Source organism: Enoplosus armatus, chromosome 17, assembly GCF_043641665.1.
Source record: "Enoplosus armatus isolate fEnoArm2 chromosome 17, fEnoArm2.hap1, whole genome shotgun sequence".
In the NCBI taxonomy this organism is placed as follows: Eukaryota; Metazoa; Chordata; class Actinopteri; order Centrarchiformes; family Enoplosidae; genus Enoplosus; species Enoplosus armatus.
In genome coordinates, this window is record NC_092196.1 from 20,290,418 (window position 1) to 20,314,981 (window position 24,564).

Here is a 24,564-nt window from a genome sequence, read left to right on the forward strand (position 1 = left end):
CCAGCAGCACTGATCTCGCTGTTCTGCTCATTAGTCTGGATTCACAGAGCCTGGTGCTTCGCAACAATAAGACATGCACTTCTGTAGTCCAGCCATTACCGAGTTTAACAATGTGCACCAGCCAGAAAAGTCCATTATTTCTGCAGCTCATCATCTCAAGCATCCACACGAGACAAAGGGTCTGTGAAACTGCTTCATTGCAAAGGGCCATCTATCACTGAAGTCAGGAGCAGAGACTAAAAAACATATGTGGCGTAGACGCCGCGTCCTGTGTGTCCTGGAAGCTTATGGAAGAATGAGAGTACGGAAAAAGGCTTGGTGTCCAACTTTTCTCGGGCACCCACTGAAATATGTCTCCAAATGAGTACTTCAAAGTCTCACGTCCCAAAAGGTGGCTTCAAATGGTTGCTCACATGCTTTATTCTGTGATTGGACATTTCCTGATTTAAATAAGACATGTTCTTGTACAGCAAATTAAAAATTAAATTAAAATTAGAGAGGTATCAAAAAAAGTACCATTTTGAAAAATTCCACATGATGGCGTGAGACGGGCACAAAGGAGGTAGAAAAGCTCATAAAGTGAGACGCAGGTGGGGGCGCTCGGAGAGGGAGCAGCTGCTACTTTAACAGACCTGTCATTGAAATCAAAGGCCCTAATCAAAATTTTATCAATTAATTGATCTTTCCTCTTGTGCTTTGCCATGAGTGCAGTTGAGATTCCCCCTGACTCTCGCCCCTCCAACAGCGAGCCATGCGCTACAACACAAACTGTGTTCATTAGCAGTGATCAAGGAATCCTCTAATCGGAGCTGAGACGGGATATGATGGCTGTTTCCCTCTGACTTAGTTGGTTTGCAGGACAACTCTCCCCAGTTGCCTTCCAAAGCGCGCTGGTGAACTCGCACGTCTTTCAAGCCGCTCGTACAATCAAACAATGTACTTTAACTTTAATCTCGACTGTAGTTCTAACACTTGCCTCCTGCTGTGTGTTTCTCTCAGGGTAACCAAGAGGCCACCAACCCCCCAGAAGCGATGGCCCAGCCGTACACCCCAGCCCAGTACCCACCTCCCCCACAGAATGGCATCCCCGCAGAGTTTGCGGCACCGCACCCGCTTCCAACACAGGACTACACCGGGCAGAGCCGGGTTCCTGAGCACGCCATGACCCTCTACACGCCCACACAGACGCACAGCGAGCCGGCCGGCACTGACAACAGCACGCCCGCCATCACCGCCACCACGACCGCACCGGTCAGTGTCCACCACCTGCAAACACTGTTCTCAACACGCTGTCAGCAAGTAAAATATATTATTATCATTATTCTACCTTTCTGTTTTCTTTTGATCGGATGTCTCGAGAAAAACTTGTACTGTTCATTACATGATGCTTCTTTCCTGAATGTGTTATTTCTAACAGCAATATGAAACTTGTTGTTGTTGTAATAATGTGTTGTACAGAAATACAGATTTATAGATTTGCCCCAAATTAAAACAAAGCAGTTTAGAGGATAAATACTGAAAAGTATACAGCCATAATATTCCCAATGGTAATTAATAATAATAACACCTTTAATTATAATAAATCACAGTATTACACATGATTTTAAACAAGTTGTGTCAAAAGAGACTTAAGAAAAGAATTTGTCTGCATTATTTTGATATAGATTTAAAGTTGTAATTGTCTTCATTCGTAGCTCCATTAGTTTCATCCAGAGTTGCATTTGTAAACTTTGCAATTACACCAGCCGTGTTACGATGGAGTACTTTTAAGCCCCCTCCCTTGATACGCACACCATGTTCCAAGTGACTTTTTCGTCCATCACAAACACACAAAAAAAAAAGAACCTTTCTTCATAAAAAAGTGTGTTTTGAGCGTAACAGCGCTGATCAGTAGAAAGCAGCGGAAGACTTTGCTGTCATGGCGGTGCTTTGTGCTTGACGTGGGAGGTGAATTTGGTTGAAAATGTGCTCGTAAAATGAAAGTGCATTTCTGAAGAGCCATTTGAGGCTCCCTGAAAAACATATAAACCTGAGCTGTTTTATTTATTTGCGTGAAGGAGATGTGACATGCTGTAGCCATGAATGATTCAGCATCTCTGAAAGGAGGACACGCACTCCCCCCCCCCTCAATCTTTTTGGTCAGTTAAAGGAGTAAAAAGAGACTTTTGAGCACTTTTCTCAACCGGCCGAAAAGCCTTGTTTGTAACTGCATCCAAATGTTGGAGGCATTCCTTTAAACATGAGACATTATCCTCTGCGCAACTGTGCCAGGACCTGATTATACTCCTTTTTTCCCTCGTTTTCACCCCACCATAAGAGTGCATATATTTAAAATATTGGCACTCCAAGTGGAAAACAAACCCCTGGCAATTCTGCACGTTGAGATACACGGCTTGGAAGGGAGTGAAATTCTAAATTATATATTATACCTTTCATTCTTGTGTGCTGATACTCTTATATGGAATGCCTTGACCTGGGATTTACCTTCACAAGAGGCAGATGGAGATAAAAAAAAAGGAGGACGACTTAGCTCCAAACTTTGGAGACGCGTCCAGAAAGGCAGATAATGCTGGCAGAGATGAAGGAAATAAAGACCTTCAGACCTTCTTTTCTCCTGTAGCGTGAAAACACCTGCTGGGAGAGGTCATGGCGAGGCCACAGCCCCCTTGAGAGGGATCTGGGTCACTCATAAAGAGCATTGTTAATAACTCCATCCTCCCAGCCTCACAATTACCGCACGGCTCCGAACATTTGGCGGCAGAAAAGTGCTTATGCAGCACAAGCAGAGCAATAGCACTGCTTAGCGTATTATCGTCACCCTGTAATGTCGCAATGTTTGATTTGAAGATTTGTGTGACGCTCTCCAACTGCTCCATGGTTATGCGCCGCACTTACAGTAATGGCTGACACACAAGAGAGTTTAAAGTGAGGAGAGACTTGGCAGGAGGTTCAGCCTCCTCCTCCTCCTCCTCCTTCTTCTTCTTCGTCTTCCCCCTGCGACACCGTACACCACTCCTCCACTCGCTATCTCTCACCGTCTCCCCTCTCTCCATTTCGCATTTGATTTCATTTCATCTGTTCACCCGCTGTGAAGAAAGCCCAGAGACGGTGGCCGTGGAGAGATGAGAGCTCGCCTTGCTTTCCTCCATCTTCATTCTCTGCGACCACACTCTCTCCACTTCCACCCATTTTTTTCTTTCTCAGGGAGGACAGAGGGATGAGATTAGTGGGGTGTAAACAGAGAGTCTAATCCTCGGGGGCCGCTGGTGTAGTGTCGCCCACCGCTGTGTTCCCCAGCTTTAATGACAGACCCAGCCTGTTTGCTCTGGGTGCCACAGACGGGCCCGGGTGCCTTTGATTAGGGCACCCTGCAGAAACACAGATTGAGGGAGCAGATCAGCTACTCACTGCGAACCCCCCCCCCACCTCACCCTCCTCCCTTGGCTCGACTCCGCTGCGCTCATCCTCTCTACCCCACGACGACGCTTTACTCTGCACATCTTCTCGACTTAAAGACTTAAAAAGAGTCAAGAGAGAGTGAAAATTCAGTGAAACGTATGGATTCTGTGTGAATTCCCTGCAGAGAACGGAGAGTGTGTATGTTTTAATGAGGCGCAGGCACTTCTCGTCGCTTCTCCTCTCTGTTTCTGTCTGTGTCTACCAGTCCCCCGTCTATACTGGGAAGGTGGTGTTGTCCAGAGCCAGACCTCTGGGACCTCGCTCTGTGCCATGTTCAAACAAGCTGACTTGAAAGCAGGCGACTTGTGGAAGAGAGGCAGCCCCCAACTTCTCTCCAAATCCTTAGAGATGAGGGTAGCAGAGGGCTGCCAGGGAGCTCGACTGGAGAGAGAAAAAAAAAAAAACTGAGCTCGTTATCTGGCTCAGTTCAAATAGTCTGAGGTTTGGTTGAATTTCATGAGTAATCATTCTCTTTTCAGATAACAAATTAAGGCAGTGGCGTTAGGGCAGCACTCAATTCCAGATTTTCCACAGCCCGTGTCAGCGGCATGAAGACTTTCCAAAGGGTATTCTGGGGGACTGTGATAACATAGACATCGACACACACACACACACACACGAACACACAAGGGCGTGCGGAAAACATGGGCGAGTGCATGCAAACATTCATACATACACGCACACACACTCTCTCATCTCTCATGAGCTGTGTTTAAGGGATTGAGGCTCCACCAGGGTGTAGCTTTCAGAGGCGGCGCTGATGGCAGCATGTAGGCCACCATTTAAAGGGGATGACTGTGTTATCTGTAACTGGGAGGAGCCACTGATCCAACCCCCCCACCCCCAGCCACTGTGAAATTCCCATTTCAAAGATATTATAGATATCTTCAATGTTCCTCAACATAAAAACTCTCCTTGATCATTTACAGGATAAGGCTGCTGTTACTCTATATTTTTCTTATTGTCAACAAATCCCATGAAAAGACCAAAACTAACAGTGTGTTCGACTCTCTGACTCCTCCACCCCGTCTGTGGCTCTCAGCTCCAGGCCCTGCTGAAGACGCCACACAAATATATAGTTTTAAAAAGGCTAAATAACTCCCTAAAACAGAAGGAAATAGTGCATTTGTTGGGCACTACTTTCAGCGGTGGATGAATCCTCATTTGGTGCTCTCGTGAGTGTTTGGGGCAGCAGGATGATGTATGTGGGACTAAACTAAAGTCAAACTAAACTACAGTGTGTGTGTTCATGGAAGGAACATGTCTCCCAGTGACACAGTGAGGCTCACTAATGTGTTTTTAATAGTTTTCGGACAACAATGGAGTTCTACGGCAGAGAGGACGAAGATATATCAGGCTGTGATACACACACAATACTTTGTTGACGATAGAAAACTACAGAATACCACCAGACTTACTGGACTATACTTACATTAATATAGGTTAATGGTTTGTCCATCAGTTTTAAATTATTTGTGTTTGTCATCATGTTAGTTATTGGAGGAAAGCTGTAAATACTACATTACCCATGAGCCTCAGCCACCGTTACTAGAAGAGCCCGTCATTCACCTCAACGTCGCAGTTGGGACCAAAACACCACATTTTCTTTATTTTTAAGTGAGCCCGAATGTGAAATTGAAGCTCAGTGATGCGTCTTACTGAAATGCATCTTGGGAGTTGTAGTTGACTTCTCTCCTTTCGTTTTTATCTACACTTGTACCTTTGGCTTTTTTTTTTTTTTTTTTTTAAATCAAAGAACCAGATATTTTCTAATACAGTTGCTCATATTTAGCCTTTCATGTTCATCCGAGCGTCTGTCACCTCACACTGTCCGAACGGGACTTTTACCGTCGCCTCTACCTTTCACTACTTCATATGAATCAGGGGGGAGGAAGTGGGGGGCGGCCCATCTACTCCACACTCCCTCCCATCACACCCCCCGCTCTCTCAGGTGATGGAGGGGTTATATCTGCAGCTTCTTTAGAAAAAGACAACAAACAGTGGAGGACCGGGAGAGGAAAATAATGAATTAAAGCTCAGGCATTATAATTCTTGTGAGCGAAGACTCAGTATCCCCCCCCTATTTAATCGGATGTAATCTACCTGCTTGGCAGCATTCCAATCAGATAGTTTCAATTATGCTCTTGTAATGCCACTCTGTGAGGAGGGGGAAAGTGCTGAGCAGAGCACTTTGCAGGCGATTTGCAAATAACAGCAAGGGAGTCTTTTAGAGAAATGACTGAACAGGAAGCCGGAGAGTTGCCGGAGCTGACAGCTCTCTCACTCTCTGGTTTGCTGGCTTCGGCGGTGACGGCGTGTTTTGCATCCCACCTCCTCCTCCTCCCCGTGACAGCAGCTGTCGGGACAGTAAAGTGCCACTGAAGGTGGCCTCCTATGGTAATACAGAGGTAATTATTTTCCACTGCAACACCACCATCTCACAGCCAGGCAGGCGGGCTGGAGCCTCGGGAGCGGTGCGTCCCGGATCTCAGTGACACTCCGAGTTATTGAGTTAGTAGGATGCAGTCTGGGTTGCTTGGGAGTCAGCAATTCAGTATTTGTGTTCTCCCTATGTGTGTTTGCCCCCGATGTCAGCGTGCTGCCGGCCTGTCTGAGCGCCGAGTGAAAGTTAATCTGGATGTTTGCAAACATGCGACTGCGCTCGCCGTGATAAAAAGCCAGACAGACAGAGCTGCAGGACAGCGGTGCTCAGTAGTCTGGCAACATACGCTAAAGGTCGATAGTGTCATGTGTGACCGATGAAACAGATTGACCCGCGGGGCTCTGGTACCTTGTCACCCTCCACGGTCCCAGCATCTGTCTGCAATGTGTCACCCCCGGGGCCCAACATGGCTACTCAGGCTATTAACCTCCAGCACGCGAGGACACGGCAGAGTTAAGACCCCTCTGCCCGTCTCTCTCAGTCACAAATCCACTCCTTACCAGCCGGCCGGCCGGCTCGGTGCATTTTCCAGCTCCTGTGTCCTTCGCCACTTGTTAACCTCTGGTCCGGACGCCGCCGAGCCCACGTGGGACTCAGGAAGCGTCCACCGACCTGCCCTACCTGGATGGCTGCAGGGGGAGACAAAGTGGGACCTTGAATCAAACAACTGTCACTGTTAACAATGTATGTCACCGTCTCCGAATGGGCCATAAAAACCAAATAAATGACGGCCATTACAGTGGAGATTGTGATTATGATAATGAGAATAATAAAGGCGATCATCATTACGATCATGATGATAATGATAATACTGTGATGATGAATTATAATGAATAAATCCCTACCCCATTTCCTAAATGGTGGGAAATGTATCACTAAGAGTGGCCTGCAGCCATCTGACAGCCTCAGAGCAGGTTGAGGGTTATCTGTGTGTGTGTGTGTGTGTGTGTGTGTGTGTCATCTGAACTGTTTGTACTCTGGCAACAACCTCCTCCCTTTTCACGTCTGTATCTCAGTACAAGATTGTGTCTGTGTATGTGACTTCCCAGCCAGTGTATAGTGTGTTTGCCATGCTCAGAGAGCACTTCCCAGGAGACCTTGCAGTTTACATATCACATTCAAACAGCTTTTGTGCTCAATATCTGCCACATCCACTCCCTCGTTTCTCATTCTCCACTTCTCTCTCTCTCTCTGTTGCTTTATTTAGTCGCTTTCTGACTCACCGGCACTAAATCAGAGTTCATTTTTGTTCATTTTAATCATTTGCGCAAATGTGTCTTCAGATACTAAAAACAAACTTTATGTTTTCCTGATTAGTGACCTCTTGTGGTCATGAGAAACACACTGTCCTCTCTCAGAGGCAAAGGTGGAAGTAGTATGACACTGCTTTGTCACCACCTCTTTCTTTTAACCCCGACTGGCTCGCTCCAAAGTTCACTCATACGCCTCCCACCAACACCTATAAACTGGCAACCTCACTGTGGCAACAAGACTCCAGGAAATCACTGCACCCAGCTGTTCAGCCAAAAAATAGTAGCAGCACGTAACTCAACCTAAAACCGCAAATTGTCACTTTTACATCTGTGTTTGTGTACGGATTAAACGACGAGATATGTGTTCATTTGTGATCATTAGAGGTGCTAAGCTAGACTAATTACCTCCCGGCTCTAGTTCCACTCTGACTGGTTTCAGTTGCTTAAACCTAACTGTGCGACAGAGATGGCAGGTTAGAAACTGATATATTATATATCACGTATATATCAACAATTTGTGCAACAGTCAAATGCATTTTGAAAGAGACTAATAAACAATCTGGTTTGCCAAATATGAGGACTTGTGCAGATAGACTTGTCCCACAATGATGCATAAACTATGCTGTTGACCACTGAGGTTTTGTCCACAGAAAATCCATCAGAAAAAGAAACTCCCTCAAAAACAAGGTCCACCTGAACAGACGAGCCAGCAGCACCCTCAGTGAAATCCATCACCGGTGTCACACGCAGAAACAAGTCGAATTTGTCATTGACATCAGACACATCATTTATATAGAAATGTCAGCATAGCATTCGCATAATGATGGAAACAACAACGCTGAGGGCTTTGGGCCTCGCACTCTGATGGCTGTGTGCAAACGTCACCAATAATGTGTCTTTAGTCTAGACATGTCAGGGCTCTGTGGGATCTATATCCACGCCTTTTTGTCAGCGCCTTCAATCTTCCCTGTTGCTCAAGAGCTAAGTGCAAGAGATTAATAAGTGGATTTGTAATGCACAACCTCAGGTTTGACACTATAAGTCATCGGCTGTTTATCGCTTCGGCTTTCTCGCCGGATTGAAAAATGGCAGACGCTGAGTAAGTTAGTTAGCCAGGCCTCCCACCCCACCCTGCACCCTGCCACCCTCCCATTTCACAACCCCCCCCCCCATACTTCAGGACCAGGAGGTACAGTATACTGTAGCAGCTAATGAGCAGCTTGTGTCTTCTCTCTGTTTGTTTCCCTCTGGCAGACAGATGATGTGACGCAAACAGAGGGCTCTCAGCAGCTCCAGCTCCAGCACTCAGACTCGTCAGAGAAGCAGCAGCCCAAGAGGTTACATGTCTCCAACATTCCCTTTCGCTTCCGGGACCCTGACCTAAGGCAAATGTTTGGGGTGAGTACCTTGAAGGAACATTTCAATTTATTACAACGTGGGTCTCAATTTTGTAGGTTTGGCCTTCGCCTGTCTGTTATGATAACGCTGCACTTGCTAAGATAATTCCCTGTGATCTGGGAACACGTTAACAACGCGACTCACCTCGCCTGGAACACAGAGTGCCTCCTCTAAGATCAGAGCAAATTATAACACCATCATGAAACTGAATATCTGGTTTATCGAGCTTCAAGCAAAACGAGCAGTGAGGTTAAATCAGACAACACGGGCCACGTATTTAATGAGTGAGGCGATTGCTTAAACCAGCATCCAGCAGCTACATTATCAGGAAAAAAAGGAGAACCTCCCGGGTTTCTACTAGTTGTGAAAAGTAAAGAAAAACAGCCAAATCAGTTACAACCGGGCGCTGATGAAGTTGAGCGGTTCGGCTAACCCGAGGTTGGTTTAAAGCCCGTTTGATCTCCCGACTGCTCGAGTTGTTCGTCTCTTTTTAGCGAAGCTGCCGTGTCCCCAGATCAACAGATGAGCGATTAACTTGGAGAGAACAATGTTATTATTAACAATAGAAAAAAACAGTTGACTTTAATTTCCTATATCTTGGTCACTGGCGCTGCACAAACACAGAACATCACCTGTTCAGAGGTCACGTATACAGAGCGGTCAGCTGCAGACAATCAGATTACATATCAGCATCTCCAGTGGTCCTCAGGAGAAATCCTCTCTTTCTCTCTCGGTCTCTTGCCCAATTAATGAGGCAATGAATAGTTCAACAGCTCACCCTTGTGTCTCACAAAAGCCTAAATAAGAATTGAACCAAACAGCCCCAATTCAATAACGATAATGGACCTGAATGGAGACGATTGCCAAAAATGTACTTTAAATGTTATGCGCTAATTGGACCATTAGAACCCAGAGGCGTTAATTCTCGTCGTTATGAAGACAACATCCAGCTGATGATATTAATTACTCGAGAGGCCTGGCTGTGGCTTTATAAATTGTAGACAACATGGATGCTCTCTCTCTCTCTCTGTCTCTGTCTCTGTCTCTCGCTCTCTGATTGTGGGCTTTATTGTTCCCAGCTCTGGTGCAGGTCGTGTGGAATCCAAATCGCCTCAGTAATTAGCTCGGAGGCTTTGTGTGCCTGGCCGCCGCATGCAGATATACGATATAAAATTGATCGCAGCCCACCCAGTCCCCCTCAATCAACCTACGCACCCACGTGTTGCCCGCTCCTTCCCGTTACATGCCCCCCCCCGCTTCCCGTCTTGGTGGTTGGCATAGTAGAGGATGGTGGGATTGATTGTCTTGGGTAGAGCTTGGCAAGGAGATATCTGGTCCGCTCCACCCTCTGACATGGCCTCCACAAAGGGCCTTTGTGTGATCAGCGTGTGCAAAGCCTCATCCCTCCAGCTCTAATGGCTTCTGGAGCGCCACCAGCTCAATACGCCATTACTGCTGCGCATGAGTGAAACCCACAGACATGCAGGCCGCAAAACAGAGGAGAAGGAGGGTGGAGGTGCGGCACGACCCACTAGAGAAGGCCCCCTGCAGCGCAGCCGAGTCCCACCAGGATCTCCGTCTGCTCCGACGCGGCAGAAAAAGGAGAAACCCTCAGAAAAGGTTTCACCACCAGTAGAGAGCTTTGAAGCCGGCACCTAAAACAAGAAGGGAGGACCTGAGATGCACCCTGCACGACTCGGGATTAAGGGTGTGGAGAAACCTGTGAGCCTTTAACGAGGCGCTGAATGAAGGGCTCATTAGGACGACCACAGCGGACCTTAATCAGTAATTAGAAACTGTGATCTCTGAGAGCTAGCAAGTGCAGAGGAAATGAAAACACTCCAAACGTGAGCGAGCTCTGTGCGGCGCCCATGCTGCGCTGCTTGAGGGTGCCCTCGTTTGTGCGACTGGGTTCTTCAGCAGCGCTTCTGTCAGTGCATGTAAGGGCTCTTACAGCATTCCCCGGAGCAATCAGGACCTCTGCCCTCCCCCCATCCTGCTGTCACACTGACTGCTGCGCCTGAACATGCTCTCCACTGGCACTCTGCTGTTTGAATACACGGGGCTGCTGTAGCGTAATTATAGGTTTCTGAAGAGCTTAAAGATATTCAAGCTAATCAAAGGTGGAGGCACAGTGGCCTCGATCCTGTTTGTTGCTTCCACACTTGGAGGCTTAAGGCGAAGAAAATACAGTGTACTGTGGTTTCATTTAGGAAAGAGGCAGCAAGTCCACACCGTATCAAAGGACCACACCAGTGTGTTCACATGTTTTAGCTTCTTAACTACAAATCAGGCATTCTTTTCATTTTGAGTGTTTGCTTCACGTTTTCAGATTTCAATTCCTTTTATGTCTGTTATGTATTTCAGCAGAATGATTCTGCTTTACTTAATAACAGCAACGTAGTGGAAGCCATATTCAAATTACATTTATTTGTCAGGGACCAAGTACAAAACACATTAATCTCAGACAAGGAGAAGAGACGTGTTGTACCGCGGGAACGAATGGAAACGAACGGACATGTAAACCCTTGTAGCAATGTAGCAGAACAATTCAGCTTTGATAAGAAAAACAAAATATAGGTCATAAATGGGGTAAAATGAATGAATGATTTTATTTTCATACTGATGTTGAATAGTTTTAATAGTCTGTGGATGAATCGAGCTGCAGCCTCTTAGATGACGTCAGTCTCCCTTGTCCTCCCTCTGGAGACTCCTCCCATTGAAGCTATTGTTTATCGGTGCTGCTGATGCAGCTGTTTCTGTGTGTGTGTGTGTGTGTGTGTGTGTGTGTGTGTGTGTGAGTGTGTGGGTGGGGATAGAAGTGCATGAGATCACTGGTGAGCAGCGAGCAGTCCCCAGCGCCATGTGGAAATCCACAAAGACGACTTCCTCTGAAACTAATTAATCGACGCCACAAGCCCATTACGCTCGGTTAAAACAATTAGCATCTGCACATTGCGTGGGGAAAGCATTGTCATCTCAGGCGAGAAAGGGGCATCACGCTGGGATATAAATGGCTGTGTGTGTGATCGAGCCAACGCTTCCCATTCGAATCAATGAAGCCGAGCGCCATATGAGGCAGATGTGTGGAATCTATGGAATCTCCTTTCAGCAGCGGATGTATGGGGAAAGAGATACACCCCGCTGAAACGGAGGAGGTTTTAAATAACCGAGCTTCGTTTTTCCTTTAACTCGGTGCGGTGAGGTCACTGCGTAACCCTTTCAAGTGGGAGGGAACATACGTTTTCCGCTAACGCATAAACCCTCACCTCCTCGAGCCCACTCGACTCACTCCAGCCAGATAATAGCCAGCTCCTCCTAACCCCTATTAGTGGCTCAGTCAAACGATCCATCCATTCCCATTGAGCGCCGACCACATGGAAGGCCCATTTCTTCCCTGTTGTGCCGAAATGAAGGCGACGCGGACCGCTTGACAGGGTAATTAGTTTTAATGAAATAATACGGCCATTGTAGACAGCAATTAAAAGTCGCTCTCACTCCACTCATTAGAGGAACTTACAGTTTACTTTCATTCCTCTGTTTTCTAATGATCCGAAGGCAGGCCTGTTAAATCGAAAGGCTGGAGCATGTTAACCCCTGGGGACTGGCCCTTAGGTCCTGTTGACTGTGAGAGCACACAAACAAAGAGAGGAGGAGAGAATAAAGAGGAGAGCAGAGATAGGCACATAAAAGGACGGAAGCGTACGTTCAGAACTGATCCGCCGAACTTTCCACGAGTCAGAGCTCGGTTATCTGCTCAGGAGACTTGTGAAGTGGGTTTTCCCAGGTGATCGCGAAGGTGTAGCGGGTTTTATATCTCAAGACAGCATGAAAATATAATCTGAAGCTTCTTCTTTCTCTTTGTGTTAAAACAAGCAAGCAAACAAACACCAGAAATGCTGATATGTAATCAAAGATCCAGTATTTTTACAGATACCGTGATCTCATCTCATATAGTATTGATAGAAATACAAAAATGCATTAAAGCAGCAGCTCCGAGTCCTCTCTTTTTAAAGCGTGCCAGCCAGCTTCAAGAACTGTTTGCCGAGCTAACAAATGCAAATTGACCACCATTTCCTCACAAAAGTAACATTTCCATATTGCCTTAATGGTTTTTCTTTCTCCAGTCGTCCTCCTCATGAATTCACAGCCAGTGAGGCTTTCTAACTCCATCTCTGCCCCGCTCTTCTTTTCTCTTTTTCTTTTCTCTCTGCAGCAATTTGGAAAGATTTTAGATGTGGAGATTATCTTTAATGAGCGAGGATCCAAGGTAAGTGAACTAGAACGCCAGCTGCTTCATTACCATGTACTTCTTCTGTTTCCTAATGATGGCATTAGTGTAGTGTGTACATTGGCTGAGAGTAGTGGTCCCTAAGCCTGGTCCTGGAGAGCTGCATCCACCATGCCTCTCTTTCTCTGTCTCCCTCCCTCCCTATTGTTTTTGTTGTTGCAGCTCTAACCCAAGTTGTGAATCATTAGCCCTGTCAATCAATTCATTATTGAGCTGTTTCACAATTCACTTAATCCACCAGCAGGCTGCAGGTCCTCACACTTATGGAACTGAAACTGCTTGTTCAGGGACCGGGTCCTCTTTGAAGCCTACATTATTCTGATTTTATCCTTTTTGTTTTTAAATGTATAAACTAAATAAATATAAAGATACCCTTAACTTTCAAGCTTTGGACCAACAGGACATCTTCTGTTTGCTTTTATACCTTCAATTAAAGGCCACATCCATCATTTGTGATTTAAAGGAGCCAGCTGAGGGATAAGCTCGGCATTATTCTATAATGTTCTTATTGTCGGCAAATCCCATGAAAAGACCAACACTAACAATGTGTTCGACCTCCCCACTCTGTCTGTGGCTCTCATTGGTTCAAATTGGGCCTCAGATATACTGATTTATTTTTCAAAGAGGCTCCAAAAGCAGCTGGGCACTGTAGCTTTTAGTCACTTAAACAGGACTAAATAGTGCCATTGTTGGGGACTATTTTCAGCAGCGGATTAATCCACATTTGGTGCTCCGGTGAGTATTTCTGGCAGCAGGACGGCGTGTGTGGGATTGAGTTAAAATAAACCACAGTGTGTTTTTAATATTTTTTGGGCAACAATGGAGCGCTATGGCACCGTAACATACGTAGGTTTTGTTGAGGGATTTGTTGACATAAATATTGAATAAAGACAGCCCTAACCTTTAAGGTCTGACATCTGAAATATTCAATATACTCAATAATTTGACCTCTTAAAATCGTGTTTTAACCGTGTCTTTCCTGCACAGCTTTGATCATGTATGTATGTATTTCAAAGATAATCTGAACTCCTAAACCAAGAATACCAACAAGCCACCAGAAAAATAGCCACAGCGCTGCTGCGTTACTGCAGTATTAGTCTCCCAACCACCTACCATGGACAGGTAAAGCCTGCGGTGGTGTGAACAGCCGAGTGCTACTCATCCAGCCGTTCACTTAATAGAGTGTACTAAGCTCCACAGCTTTCCATTCATAAAGGAGACAGGATCCCCGGATGGGTGTTGAGGCATGAATACTATTGATTCCCATTCATACCTGGGAGTAGTTTGGGCTCGTATACAGGCTTGCATGGAGCCCTGGAACCCGGCGACGCCGCTGCACTCGGCCCCCTCTGCCAGACAAGATTGAGCACCGGATAAACCTGCCTCCACCACCGTAACAAGCATTTATTGTTTGTGCCCTACAAAGCCATTACCCATGATGCCTCTCTCTCTCTCTCTCCCTCTCTCCCGCACCCTGCGTGCTACATAATGAACCTACCAGGCCATTAATAAACAATCTATTTCCTATGAAGCTTTGGCAATTTGCATTCAATATGTTTGTCTCCTTTGAAAAATGGTGGCTCCACTCTCCCCTCTTGTAAGCTAATTATTTGTGCATGATAAAAAAAAAAGATAGAGGGGGGGGGTAACCACAGTCGGGTGAATGTCCAAAGGATTAATTTTGCCCTCAATTCCTTTTTTGAATTTATTTCTTTATCTCTCTTTCCCCAAGGACAGGTCCCGTGTTATTTATGCTAGGAATAGCAGCCCGGAGATCCTGTGTATGCATACGAGATCACACTGTTCGCCATCTCTCACATGTATTACATCCTCCAGCAATTATCAGGCAGCGTCGGCCATGCTCCCTCTCCCCCTGCCCGCACCTCCATAAGTATATATAGAAACCAAAGGAATGGGACTTGTTTGGCCAGCATATCTTAATGCTTTTGCGATCGAGCTCAGGTCCAGTATCCCAGTCCACATAACTCAAGGAAGTGACAAACCCCCCAGGGGAGCGAGGGAGACAGAGAGTTGGGGGGAGGGGGATGGAAATGAGAGGTTGGGTATATTTTGGTCAGGGTTTTAAAGTCAATATCCCGGCTTCTCTCTGTCACACAGGATGGTATTTGCGGTGACACCATTCACTTTTTCGCATCAATGGGCCGGTGTAACTTCGCCTCCGTAAAAATGTCCTACTTATAACAGCAGTGAATTAGAAATAGTCAGAGATCAAGTTAACGTCTCTCTTCTGAGAATCACTCCTTCTCCTGTAGCCCACGTCTTCAAAGGGAGACGGGCCGTTTGAGTGGCCGCGCTGCCGAAGTTGTGTAGATAATTATACGACTATTATGGCAGCTCACGCAGTGTTTTGCATCCGCTGCTTCCTGACATTCACCCATGGCACCGGTGCTGTGCTGTTTAATTGGGTAAAGCAGGCAGGTTTGTTGGTGTTGTTGTGCGAGGTCATGTCACCGTTATCCTCTCCTCCTCGGATCTCTCTGTTTGCTGTTTCCTGACGCCTCACTAACTGCCTCTAATTAATCTGGCTGCTTACAACTCGACTCTGCCGCCGCCGCTGCTCACCTACTCCTGTCTTCTCACCTCTCTTTCCCTTCTCTCCCCCCCCTTCCCCTTTCTTTTCCCTCTGTGTGCGGATGTGTGTGTGGGGGTGTGTGTGTGTGTGTCCATCCTTTCCCTCTCCTTTTTCTCTGCCGGTGGCTAACGTGGCGCTCTCAGGGCTTTGGGTTTGTAACTTTTGAAACAAGCACAGATGCCGATCGTGCACGGGAGAAACTAAACGGTACAATCGTAGAGGGACGCAAAATAGAGGTGCTTTCATTTATTCCCTTTTTCCCGTCTTTTTCTACTTCCTGCCTGCTGCCTCCTAAACTTACCTATAAACCTGTGCATTAGCATGCGGCTCCTATGTGTGTGTGTAGATATCTGCACTCCTGAATGTGTGTGTGTGTGTGTGTGTGCCTGGATGCATGCATGCATAATGGTGCATATAACTTGTTCTCAGTAGAACACGGGATCCATACATGTCAACCCGGACACGCTAGTTGTCCATCATCACCTGACAATGCAGAATGAATGCATGCCATCATCCTCTGGGTTCCTGTCAAATCTGAGAAGACCTGCATTCCCCTGTCACCGTCGTTTAGTGTTGCCTGCTCTAATTCTGCTCGTGTTCGCGACGAGCTGAGCCCCCACTCAGTCATTCTCATCAGGTCAATAGAAGAAAATCAAAGCACTGTCTGTGTTTTTCTTTTGGAATCCATTTGTTTATCCAACCAATTACTGAATTTGGAGGATGTGCTTTTTTTTATTCATACCTGTGGGTAATTGATGCATGCTTTCCCCCTCTTTCCAGTAATTTAATAATATGTTAGAAAATTGAAATGATGAATAAATTCATGAAAGGGTGAACCAAACTCAATCACACCAAAGTGCTACAAACATTTACATAATCATTTATTTATTTATCTATTATTTTATGAATTTGCCTTTTTATTCGTCCTGGTTTGCTGCTTGCTTTTGGCCCATCCTGCATATCTGGGTAGTAAATGTGAGGGTCGGTGATAACAGGGTCTGTTATTGCTTTCGAACAGGTGAACAATGCAACAGCACGAGTGATGACAAACAAAAAAGTGGCCAACCCTTACACGAACGGTAAGTGTCAAAGTGCGTCATAAAACCTAAAAAGTAATAACATTTCCGCTTAGTTCTCTTTGTGTGATGACTTTTTGTTTGGGTCCACCAGGCTGGAAGCTGAATCCAGTGGTAGGAGCTGTCTATGGTCCTGAACTGTATGCCGGTAAGAACCCTACAGCTCCTGCAGTTAGAATTTAGAAAGAGTGTTTTTCTCTCCACCTTCCACCACATGTACTGCACCGCACCTGAGGCCACTATCAGCCGCAGCCAATCCCAATCTGACCCCTGAATTTCTACAATCGGGCTCATCCTGAACCTACTGAACATGAAATTCCCCTCAAATCAAAGTGAATCTGAGAGCGGCCCAGATAAGCAGTGGATGATCCAAGCCTCTCTGAGTGGCTGAGGGAGCCTGAGCCATTGTTTGCGCGGTGTGCAACTGTAAAGCTGAAAAAAATGATTTCAAGAGCAAGCGCCCCTGCAACTGTTATCAGATTGTGGAGGGCGCTGCTGTGGATGGATTTGCCAAGTGCGCCAGATTGACTTTTACAGAGCTAACCGAATAAGGGAGATTGAGTGAGCGATATTGTTGGCACCTACCCTGTCGAAGGCCGCTATTCCTTCTGGTCTCAGTAATGGAGGAATGAGATGAGCTCAGTGGGGTTTTCCCTATCTCTCTCTGCCTCGACATGCCAGCTTTATTGCTGTATGTTATATGAACCCTTTGCATTTTAATGAGGGGGAAATGGTACTATTTCATTTGGAAGAAGTGCTGAGCACATCGCGCCACTTTAACGGCTTTCCTTTCTGCTCATTAGACTAAAATCTGTTCATTCCCCGGACAGCTTTACGGCGAACCTCTAAATAACTGTCCATGACAGAAAGCAGTCATCTATCATTTTTATTTCATCCCCAACCCCTCACCCCCTCCATGCCTCCTCCCCTGCCTCCCACCTCCTCCACCTCCTCCTCCTCCCCCCAACACTCCCTTGGTTTCGACATGTTCCCCTGATAATTATACACAAACACACACACACACACACACACACATCCCGCTGCAGGTGCTCAAACATCTACATTACGCCATGGTCAGGTGAATGTTCACTAGATTAAAAATCTGGACATTAAGTAAGTCTCAACTTATATTAACAATCATTCACTGACCTACATACACACACAACACCACCCCCCTGTCTTTACACTCAGACCAAAGCATTCCAGCATACAGAAATAGATAACCTATGTAGAACACAGACACTAATACGTGTCGCCTCTTTCATGCGCACTTTCTCCATTTTACACACACACACACAGACACACACTTCCCAAATCATCTCATAAATCAGAGGGAGTGTGGTCCACCACTCCAGGCAGGGGAAGCAGGAGGGGTTGGGTGATTTATTGGCTGCTAATTTTTCAAGTCGTCTTGACATGGCACTGGAGTTTGCCAAGCCTAAACGACAACATATGCTTGCCAGCTGGGAAGATGGGAAACATAAATAAGACATACATTTTTGAAACAAAACTGCCCCGATGAGCAGCAAGAGGCCGCTTTAAATCGAGAAAAAAACAACACTGACCATGCCTTTGACTGTGATGTTTCTCCCCTCTCTAAAGAACCAGGTTCGCAGGATTCAGGATGTATTCCAAAATCATTATAGCTACAGTTAATATACTTTTGGTGGGAGTAAAATGGGATATAAAGGCGATTAATCACTGTTTATCAGTCCTCATTTCTGTGCGGGAGATCAGTGAAATTGGGAGCCATAAATCCTGGCTCGGTGACAGCACACTTCGTCTCCATTCGTCCTGGCGCTACAGGTTTATTGTCCTCAAAACCCATTCAGGAGAATGACGGATGAGAGCCTCATGCCGGCTCCCCGCTCTTAACCTCTTCCAGGGTAGATTGGCTCCTCCTACTGATGGGGGGTGTTGGGGGGGGGGAGTAGTTGGTAGGGTACAGGCAGGCGGCGCCAACCCCTAGTCCATGTCCTCTGTTGCCACCTAACACCCAGGCTGGAGGGGGGGGAGGGGGATGTGGTACAGGAAAGAGGAGCAAGGTGATTGGGTTCCCAGTCAAATGGAAGGATTGGCAATAAAACATGGCAGTGGCACAAATCATGGTGTTTTGTGGCTGGTAGGCATCCAGTGTCTGTGCTCACCTTTGTCCCCTTTTACTGTGCGCTGATCTGGTTCACATGAAAACTTTTGTAGAACAAACCCCAGAATCTGTCCTCCACTAACTCATCTATATAGGTCTATCCATATATAACAGCAGCCACCCGACTGTCTTTGTCTTGGTCCGTTTCAGTTGCCAAGTGACACGTGTACAGCCAGCGGCTGTGTAGTTACAGCACGTAGATTTCTGCATATATCCGCGTTTAAATATAGTTATTGACATACAGTTAGCAGAGATTAACATCATATCAAAACATGGAAATATTTAATCAAATAAGAAAGAGGCAGATGTACATGCAGTACATATCGCACTGTTTAGCTCATCTTACAATAATTGGCAAACTTTTCTGGACTGTTCCTGGTGTTGGATGTTTTCAGCACCGTGGACAGCTGCCACTTAGAAATCCCTTCGTACGGCCAGCCCCCTCCGGCTAACAGACACTCTCCACTACAGCTAATTCCTAAGGAGACAGGAGATGAGTAGCTTTTCATCCACTAGTTCATATTTTCTGCTACTAAGGTGGAGTCTTTCTTGAGAACTCGTGGAAAGCTACCAGCTGTGTAAATGACAGAAAAGAAAGGCTAATTGCCATCTTAATATATGTAGACAGATCCTTTCATTGTTGGAGTGTACGTTAGGGGGATAATTAAGCTCCAGACTCTTGATTAGATTAAGCTGTTTTTGGTCCCCAGTGCGTGGATTAAGTGCTCATTGCCCGATGTATTTTAGCAGGAAGTATTAGAGAGATCAACCTTGTGGAAAATCAGATCTTTCTTTATGGGAGCCGGTTATGACCCCATCATTGGCACAGAGCTGGATTACCTCAGGTCCAACTGGCTCTGCAGGTATTGAGCTTCTCTCAAGCTGACACATATGACATATGAGGTGCAGCGTGACCCCGCCACCCTCCAGCACATAACTCATATTTTCTCCAGCCCCCCTCCCGGAAAAAGGTGTTTGACTTTGGTGGCTAGACCAGGTTTGTGCTCTCATACACCGTGGCTGTTGTTGCTTTTCACAGGCTTACCAAGGTGTGACAGTGCCTTTGATTTATGGGTTATTATTGAAGCAGTGTAGCCTATCGCCAACTCATTATAACTTTACATTCACATACATCACTGCATGCATATTGCATACAAATTTCCCCCCCAAAAAAGAGAAAGAAGCAATTGGACTTTCTGGGGCCCAGAAATAGTAGTGATTTGTTAAGAAGAGTGGAAAAAAACCACAACTCGGAAACTATCAAAGAGGATTGTTTTTGCCCTTTAGCAACTGCACTCAGATGTCCACTGCTCCAAAAAAAGAGACTAATTTAAATGTCAAGGTCAGCATTATAAATCACTTGGGGGAAGGGGGCACCCTGCGAGTCCAGGCAGTCTATTGGTATGTTGGCAGCAAACAAAGTGCCATGCACCTTGGTGGGTGTGTGGAGAGGGGGTGGGGGGTGGGTGGGGGGGCTATGTGGGCGTTACCCAGCCAAATGAGACGCAGAGTTTGAATATGTGTGCGGACCCACTAATGGAGCGTGATGTTAATGGCCGAAGACATTAAACTTGGCGCTCTGTGTTTTTAAAAGCACCACTAATCTGTCTCCCTGTCAGCTTTATTGAAGCAGCGGGGCTACGGCGTGCATCGTTCATTAGGGTGCTCACTGGCCCCGTCCACCTGCGGGGTTAACGCTGCACACGGCACAGTAACGCCGGGCCGTCACTCCCCAGGCAGAAACCTATACACCACAGATTATATGCGAGCTACCATGGATCTTCATTGCTGTCTAGTTTGTCTGCGATTGCGAGGGACTGCCTGCCGCCTTTTTGCGGCGGCGGGTTCATCTGAAACACATTGGATACATGTTATTAACCTCTGTTACTCACCCCAACTGAGCCCCCCCCGCCGCCCCAAACAAGACCAGACAGGAGCTCCCCGTCACGGAGTGATCTCTGCTTGGAGAAACTGAACTGGTCTGTGATGAATTCACCCAAAACATGCCGTGGAAATGAGTAAAGAAGAAGAAGGTGAAGGGAGGGTGATGAGGGGGCGTGAAGAATAATGGGGAAGACTGTGTTGTGATGGACTAGGCATTGGGGGAGGGAGAGAGGGGGGATGTGAGGGAATTTCGATTGCTGGAATAGCAGGCCAACTTAATCATGTCCAGGGATCGGCGTGTTTGTATGCACCTCCACAGCTTGTAATCAGACAGCCACCGGACTGATTGAAGGTTAAGTAGAGAACTGAGAATCACGTCGTCTGTCCTCTAATCCGTGACCGCGGACATTTTGTCGCACCATCACCCCAACCCTTGCCGCTCACCCTGACGCCTTCTGATTCGGCAGAGGACATATGTAGCTGTGTGATTGGCTAAAGATGGTCCCAGATGGGGGTCATGCTGAGGTTTGGGCCTTGGATGTCCAGCCCATCTGCTCCATTTCCCCCCGGGGAAAGTTCTAGTCAGGTTGTTCAACAACGTTCACCTCCCGTTCGACTCTACCCAACACCTAGAAACGTCCTCTACCTCTTTCCCATCCGCCTCCCACTGTTCTCTCGCTGCTAGCCCATTGTTTCTAAACTATGCAAAAGCCGTGGTGCGAAACTAGTGGTATTGCATCCATTACCTGCCTATGCTTCAAGGCTGCCCCTCGCCAGGCATCAGGAAAGAATGCGTACAGCAAATGTGGATCCTTGCTGAGTACGACACAAAGCAGCGAGCTGGGAAAGGGGAGAGTGCTCGATGAGGCGCACCTAGAAAAGATTAAATCTATTGTTTCCTTGTCTTCCCCATAATGCATTCTGTCATAGGGAAAGCAGTGCCACACGTCTCTCTCTAATGTATTCTGTCATAAGGTAAGCAATGCCAAGTCGAGGATGTTCTCTGAAAGTCATTTTCTCTTGTGTGTTTCCTTCCACAGTTACAGGGTTTCCCTACCCTGCCACAGGCGCTACGGTGGCCTACAGGGGTGCCCACTTGCGAGGTCGGGGGCGGGCTGTGTACAACACGTTCCGCACAGCTCCACCGCCGCCGCCGATCCCAGCTTACGGAGCGTGAGTATCAAACCTGAATCTAGAAGACGACAATGTCAGACCGTCAGTTGTGTTCACGCTGTAGTTCGAGTGTGTGTGTGACTTTCCTGTTATCGCATTTCTGTCTAAATGTGGGTGCATCAGTCATAATTTCATAATTTCAAAGAATAGATATTTATGTGATTATGTTCAGCAGGGGTGTGAGGAGGAGTGTCATCATATATTTTGTTGAATATCAAAAATATTAAAACTAAAGTTTGTTAAAATAACGCGGGTCATCAGGTTTTTTCTGTTTACTTTGTTATTCTTCCTGGAGGGGGTCTTTGGGGAGTAAAATCATTGTTGCTATCTAGGTATGTACATGCCCTAACTCTCCTTATATTTGTACATTGTCTGTTGACAAAGGAGGAACTAACAAAGCCACAGGGAGAGCTGTAGAGAGCTGAGATAGCGTATTACTGGGCAGATCTCACTGGACTGTGACCAGGGCTATGCTGATCTCCTGGCTTTGTGCAGCCCCGCCTCACACTCGTCTCTTATCAGCAGTGGTCTGTGTGGCCGTGGGAGAGGTCTGACGGAGGCAGGCCGAGGGCCCAGTATAGCTGTCTATCTGTGATTAGATCAGGATCCGTCTTACTGCAGAGAGACTCTGCGCCGAAGCCGGGACTGGAAATCCCACGTCCCCTTTCCCCTCCCTCCCACTCCGGGGCCCTTTGCTACTGATGGCAGCTGGTTGATTTATATAGCGGAGTCATGTGACGGAGCTCCTTCGCTGCCTTCTTTTGTCCTCCCCCTCGTCTCCCCTCCACCACCAGCCCTCCTGACAACATTGCTGCAACTGGAAAGACAAATAATTTTACCAGAACAGAAAATTGGACGGAGATGTGAGACGGTTGCACTTTTCGCTTTAACGTGTCATTCATTATTTGTGGTACAGTACACTAAAGCTGCCAAGAGCCTCACCCCACGGACCCACAAATGGTTGAAATAGGAAGAACGTCGAGGGCTGAGATTCAGTAAGGTAGCCTGCACACCAAATCAACTAACGCTCCTTTCCTGTCCTCTAATTTCACAGGGTGGTGTACCAAGATGGCTTCTACGGTGCAGAGATCTATGTAAGTACAGTTGGCTTTTCCTCTGGCCTGCTTAGATGAAACAGAAGAAAAGCAGACAAAAAGCCCAGCCCTGGAGACAAAAACGTGATCTCCTCAGCCCCCAGCGTTCTCCCAGCCTCGCTGCCAAGCCGGCGTCGATTAGGACTCTGTCTGCTGTGCCAAGAAACCCAACAACAAAATTTAAAACCCCCTCAGCTCCTCCCTCCTCTCTCTCCTCACTCTTTCTATGATCTCAGACTTTGGCAAAGAGGCAGAACCAGGCTCAGTGTCCCGTGTCAAGTTAGGTCATTTCTTACTTTAGATTTGTCTGGGCTTTTGAGGTGGCTTGTCTTCTGCAGCCCCCCCCCCCCCCCCCCCTTCTCGCTACCTCTTTTTCTCCTCTCTCCTGTTTTTGCGTTTGTGTACACTCAGAGGGTTTGGCCGGGATATCCCTGCCTGCCCCAGGGGGTCTGTGCAGGCCTGAGTGGAGCCGGTTCCTCCCAGCCATCACCATGTGGGAGATAAGAGGAGCGGCGGCAGATAAAGGGATTAGCCGTTCCTCTGGAGCTGTCCGTGCAGGCGGGGTCACATCAGGGGCTGGCCCTGCTGCACGTCGCCCTTGACAGAGAAAAGCAGGGACGCTGTGGAGATAATGCGGAAATTACCACGCTGCCCCACTTTGACATTAGTCCAAACGTTTGTGGGAGGGTGTAATTTGTCCCTCTGATTCTGCGGCTTTTTTCTCCCAGATAGCGAGATGACAGTGGGCACAGCAGCAGCGACAGTTGCCTCTCACTTTCACCCTGACGACGACAGCGTCCGGGAACGGACCGCTGAACCCCTGTGATATATGACTTCCACACCAGCCCACACGATAGGACTGTATTTCACTGGGTTTTTATTGTAGCAACATCCACCACCATAGACGAGGCCCGGGCTGCGTTCTGAGTGATACTGTTTGTCTCTCACACTCGTTCCGCCACCTCCAGCTAAGTCCTGCGCCCCGATGTCCCTTGACCAAGGCCTGGCCAGGTTGGTCCATCACTCAAACCGTCATGCCAGCCCCTGGTGCTTTACTGCCATTAGTTTTGGCACTGGCCACTGCACCGCTTCAGACTGGCTGAGTGTGCGTGAAGGTCTCGAGTGACCAAGAGGAAGCTGTCCCTCAGCCCTCAGTGTCCTCCACACTCATTCAGTGGACACTGGCTGGTTGTCAAAACCAGCCGGCTGATGTGTCGAAGCTTCCTTTTGGAAATAGATGACCTGCTAATACATCTGCAGAACGGGAAACTGGATGCGTACGCATTTGAATATACACTACATATATTGCATGTGCTAATACATATGCATGCGTGCACCTCCATGTAGAAACACACATGAGCGCACACATACATGAATGCACAAACACACTCCGCACGACAAAATAACAAATGTGCTGCACTGTTGTGTGCAGGATGTGACAATGTGGGAAAGTGATTTATTGGTCCGTGTTTGTTCAGGCCGTTGCTGTAATCAGCACGGTCCCAAGGCATGGCTGTCCCACAGGAAGTCATCTGCCTCAAGTGCTGTGACTTCCTGTCTCCGTGGAAAACCTTGAGGGGAATTCGGGGAGTGCGATTCGACTGCCGTGGCCCCTGACCTGATTTCACGCGCAGCCGCGACCGGCACACCGTTGCCTCTCTGCACCGCTCTCTCCGTCGGACGTCTTTCCCCTTGAGTTTAAAAATGAATGAAAACATGCATTATTAAAAGCCACCTATCCACCGTATGGACGC

The 24,564-nt window shown here is 47.1% G+C and overlaps 1 protein-coding gene across 2 annotated transcripts in view; it reads left to right on the top strand.

The window, feature by feature from the left end:
- Positions 1–24,564, top strand: part of LOC139300678 (RNA binding protein fox-1 homolog 3-like) — a 70,878-nt gene that overhangs the window by 40,817 nt on the left and 5,497 nt on the right. Inside the window, exons 1-9 of one of the 2 annotated variants that reach the window (XM_070923840.1) lie at positions 1,033–1,251; positions 1,297–1,299; positions 8,410–8,553; positions 12,770–12,823; positions 15,581–15,673; positions 16,456–16,516; positions 16,608–16,661; positions 21,584–21,716; positions 22,771–22,810. In XM_070923840.1, the coding sequence (XP_070779941.1) occupies positions 1,033–1,251; positions 1,297–1,299; positions 8,410–8,553; positions 12,770–12,823; positions 15,581–15,673; positions 16,456–16,516; positions 16,608–16,661; positions 21,584–21,716; positions 22,771–22,810 (801 nt within the window). Of the gene's footprint in view, positions 1–999; positions 1,252–1,296; positions 1,300–8,409; positions 8,554–12,769; positions 12,824–15,580; positions 15,674–16,455; positions 16,517–16,607; positions 16,662–21,583; positions 21,717–22,770; positions 22,811–24,564 lie in introns of those variants that run through there. The other variant, XM_070923841.1, reaches the window with a different exon arrangement.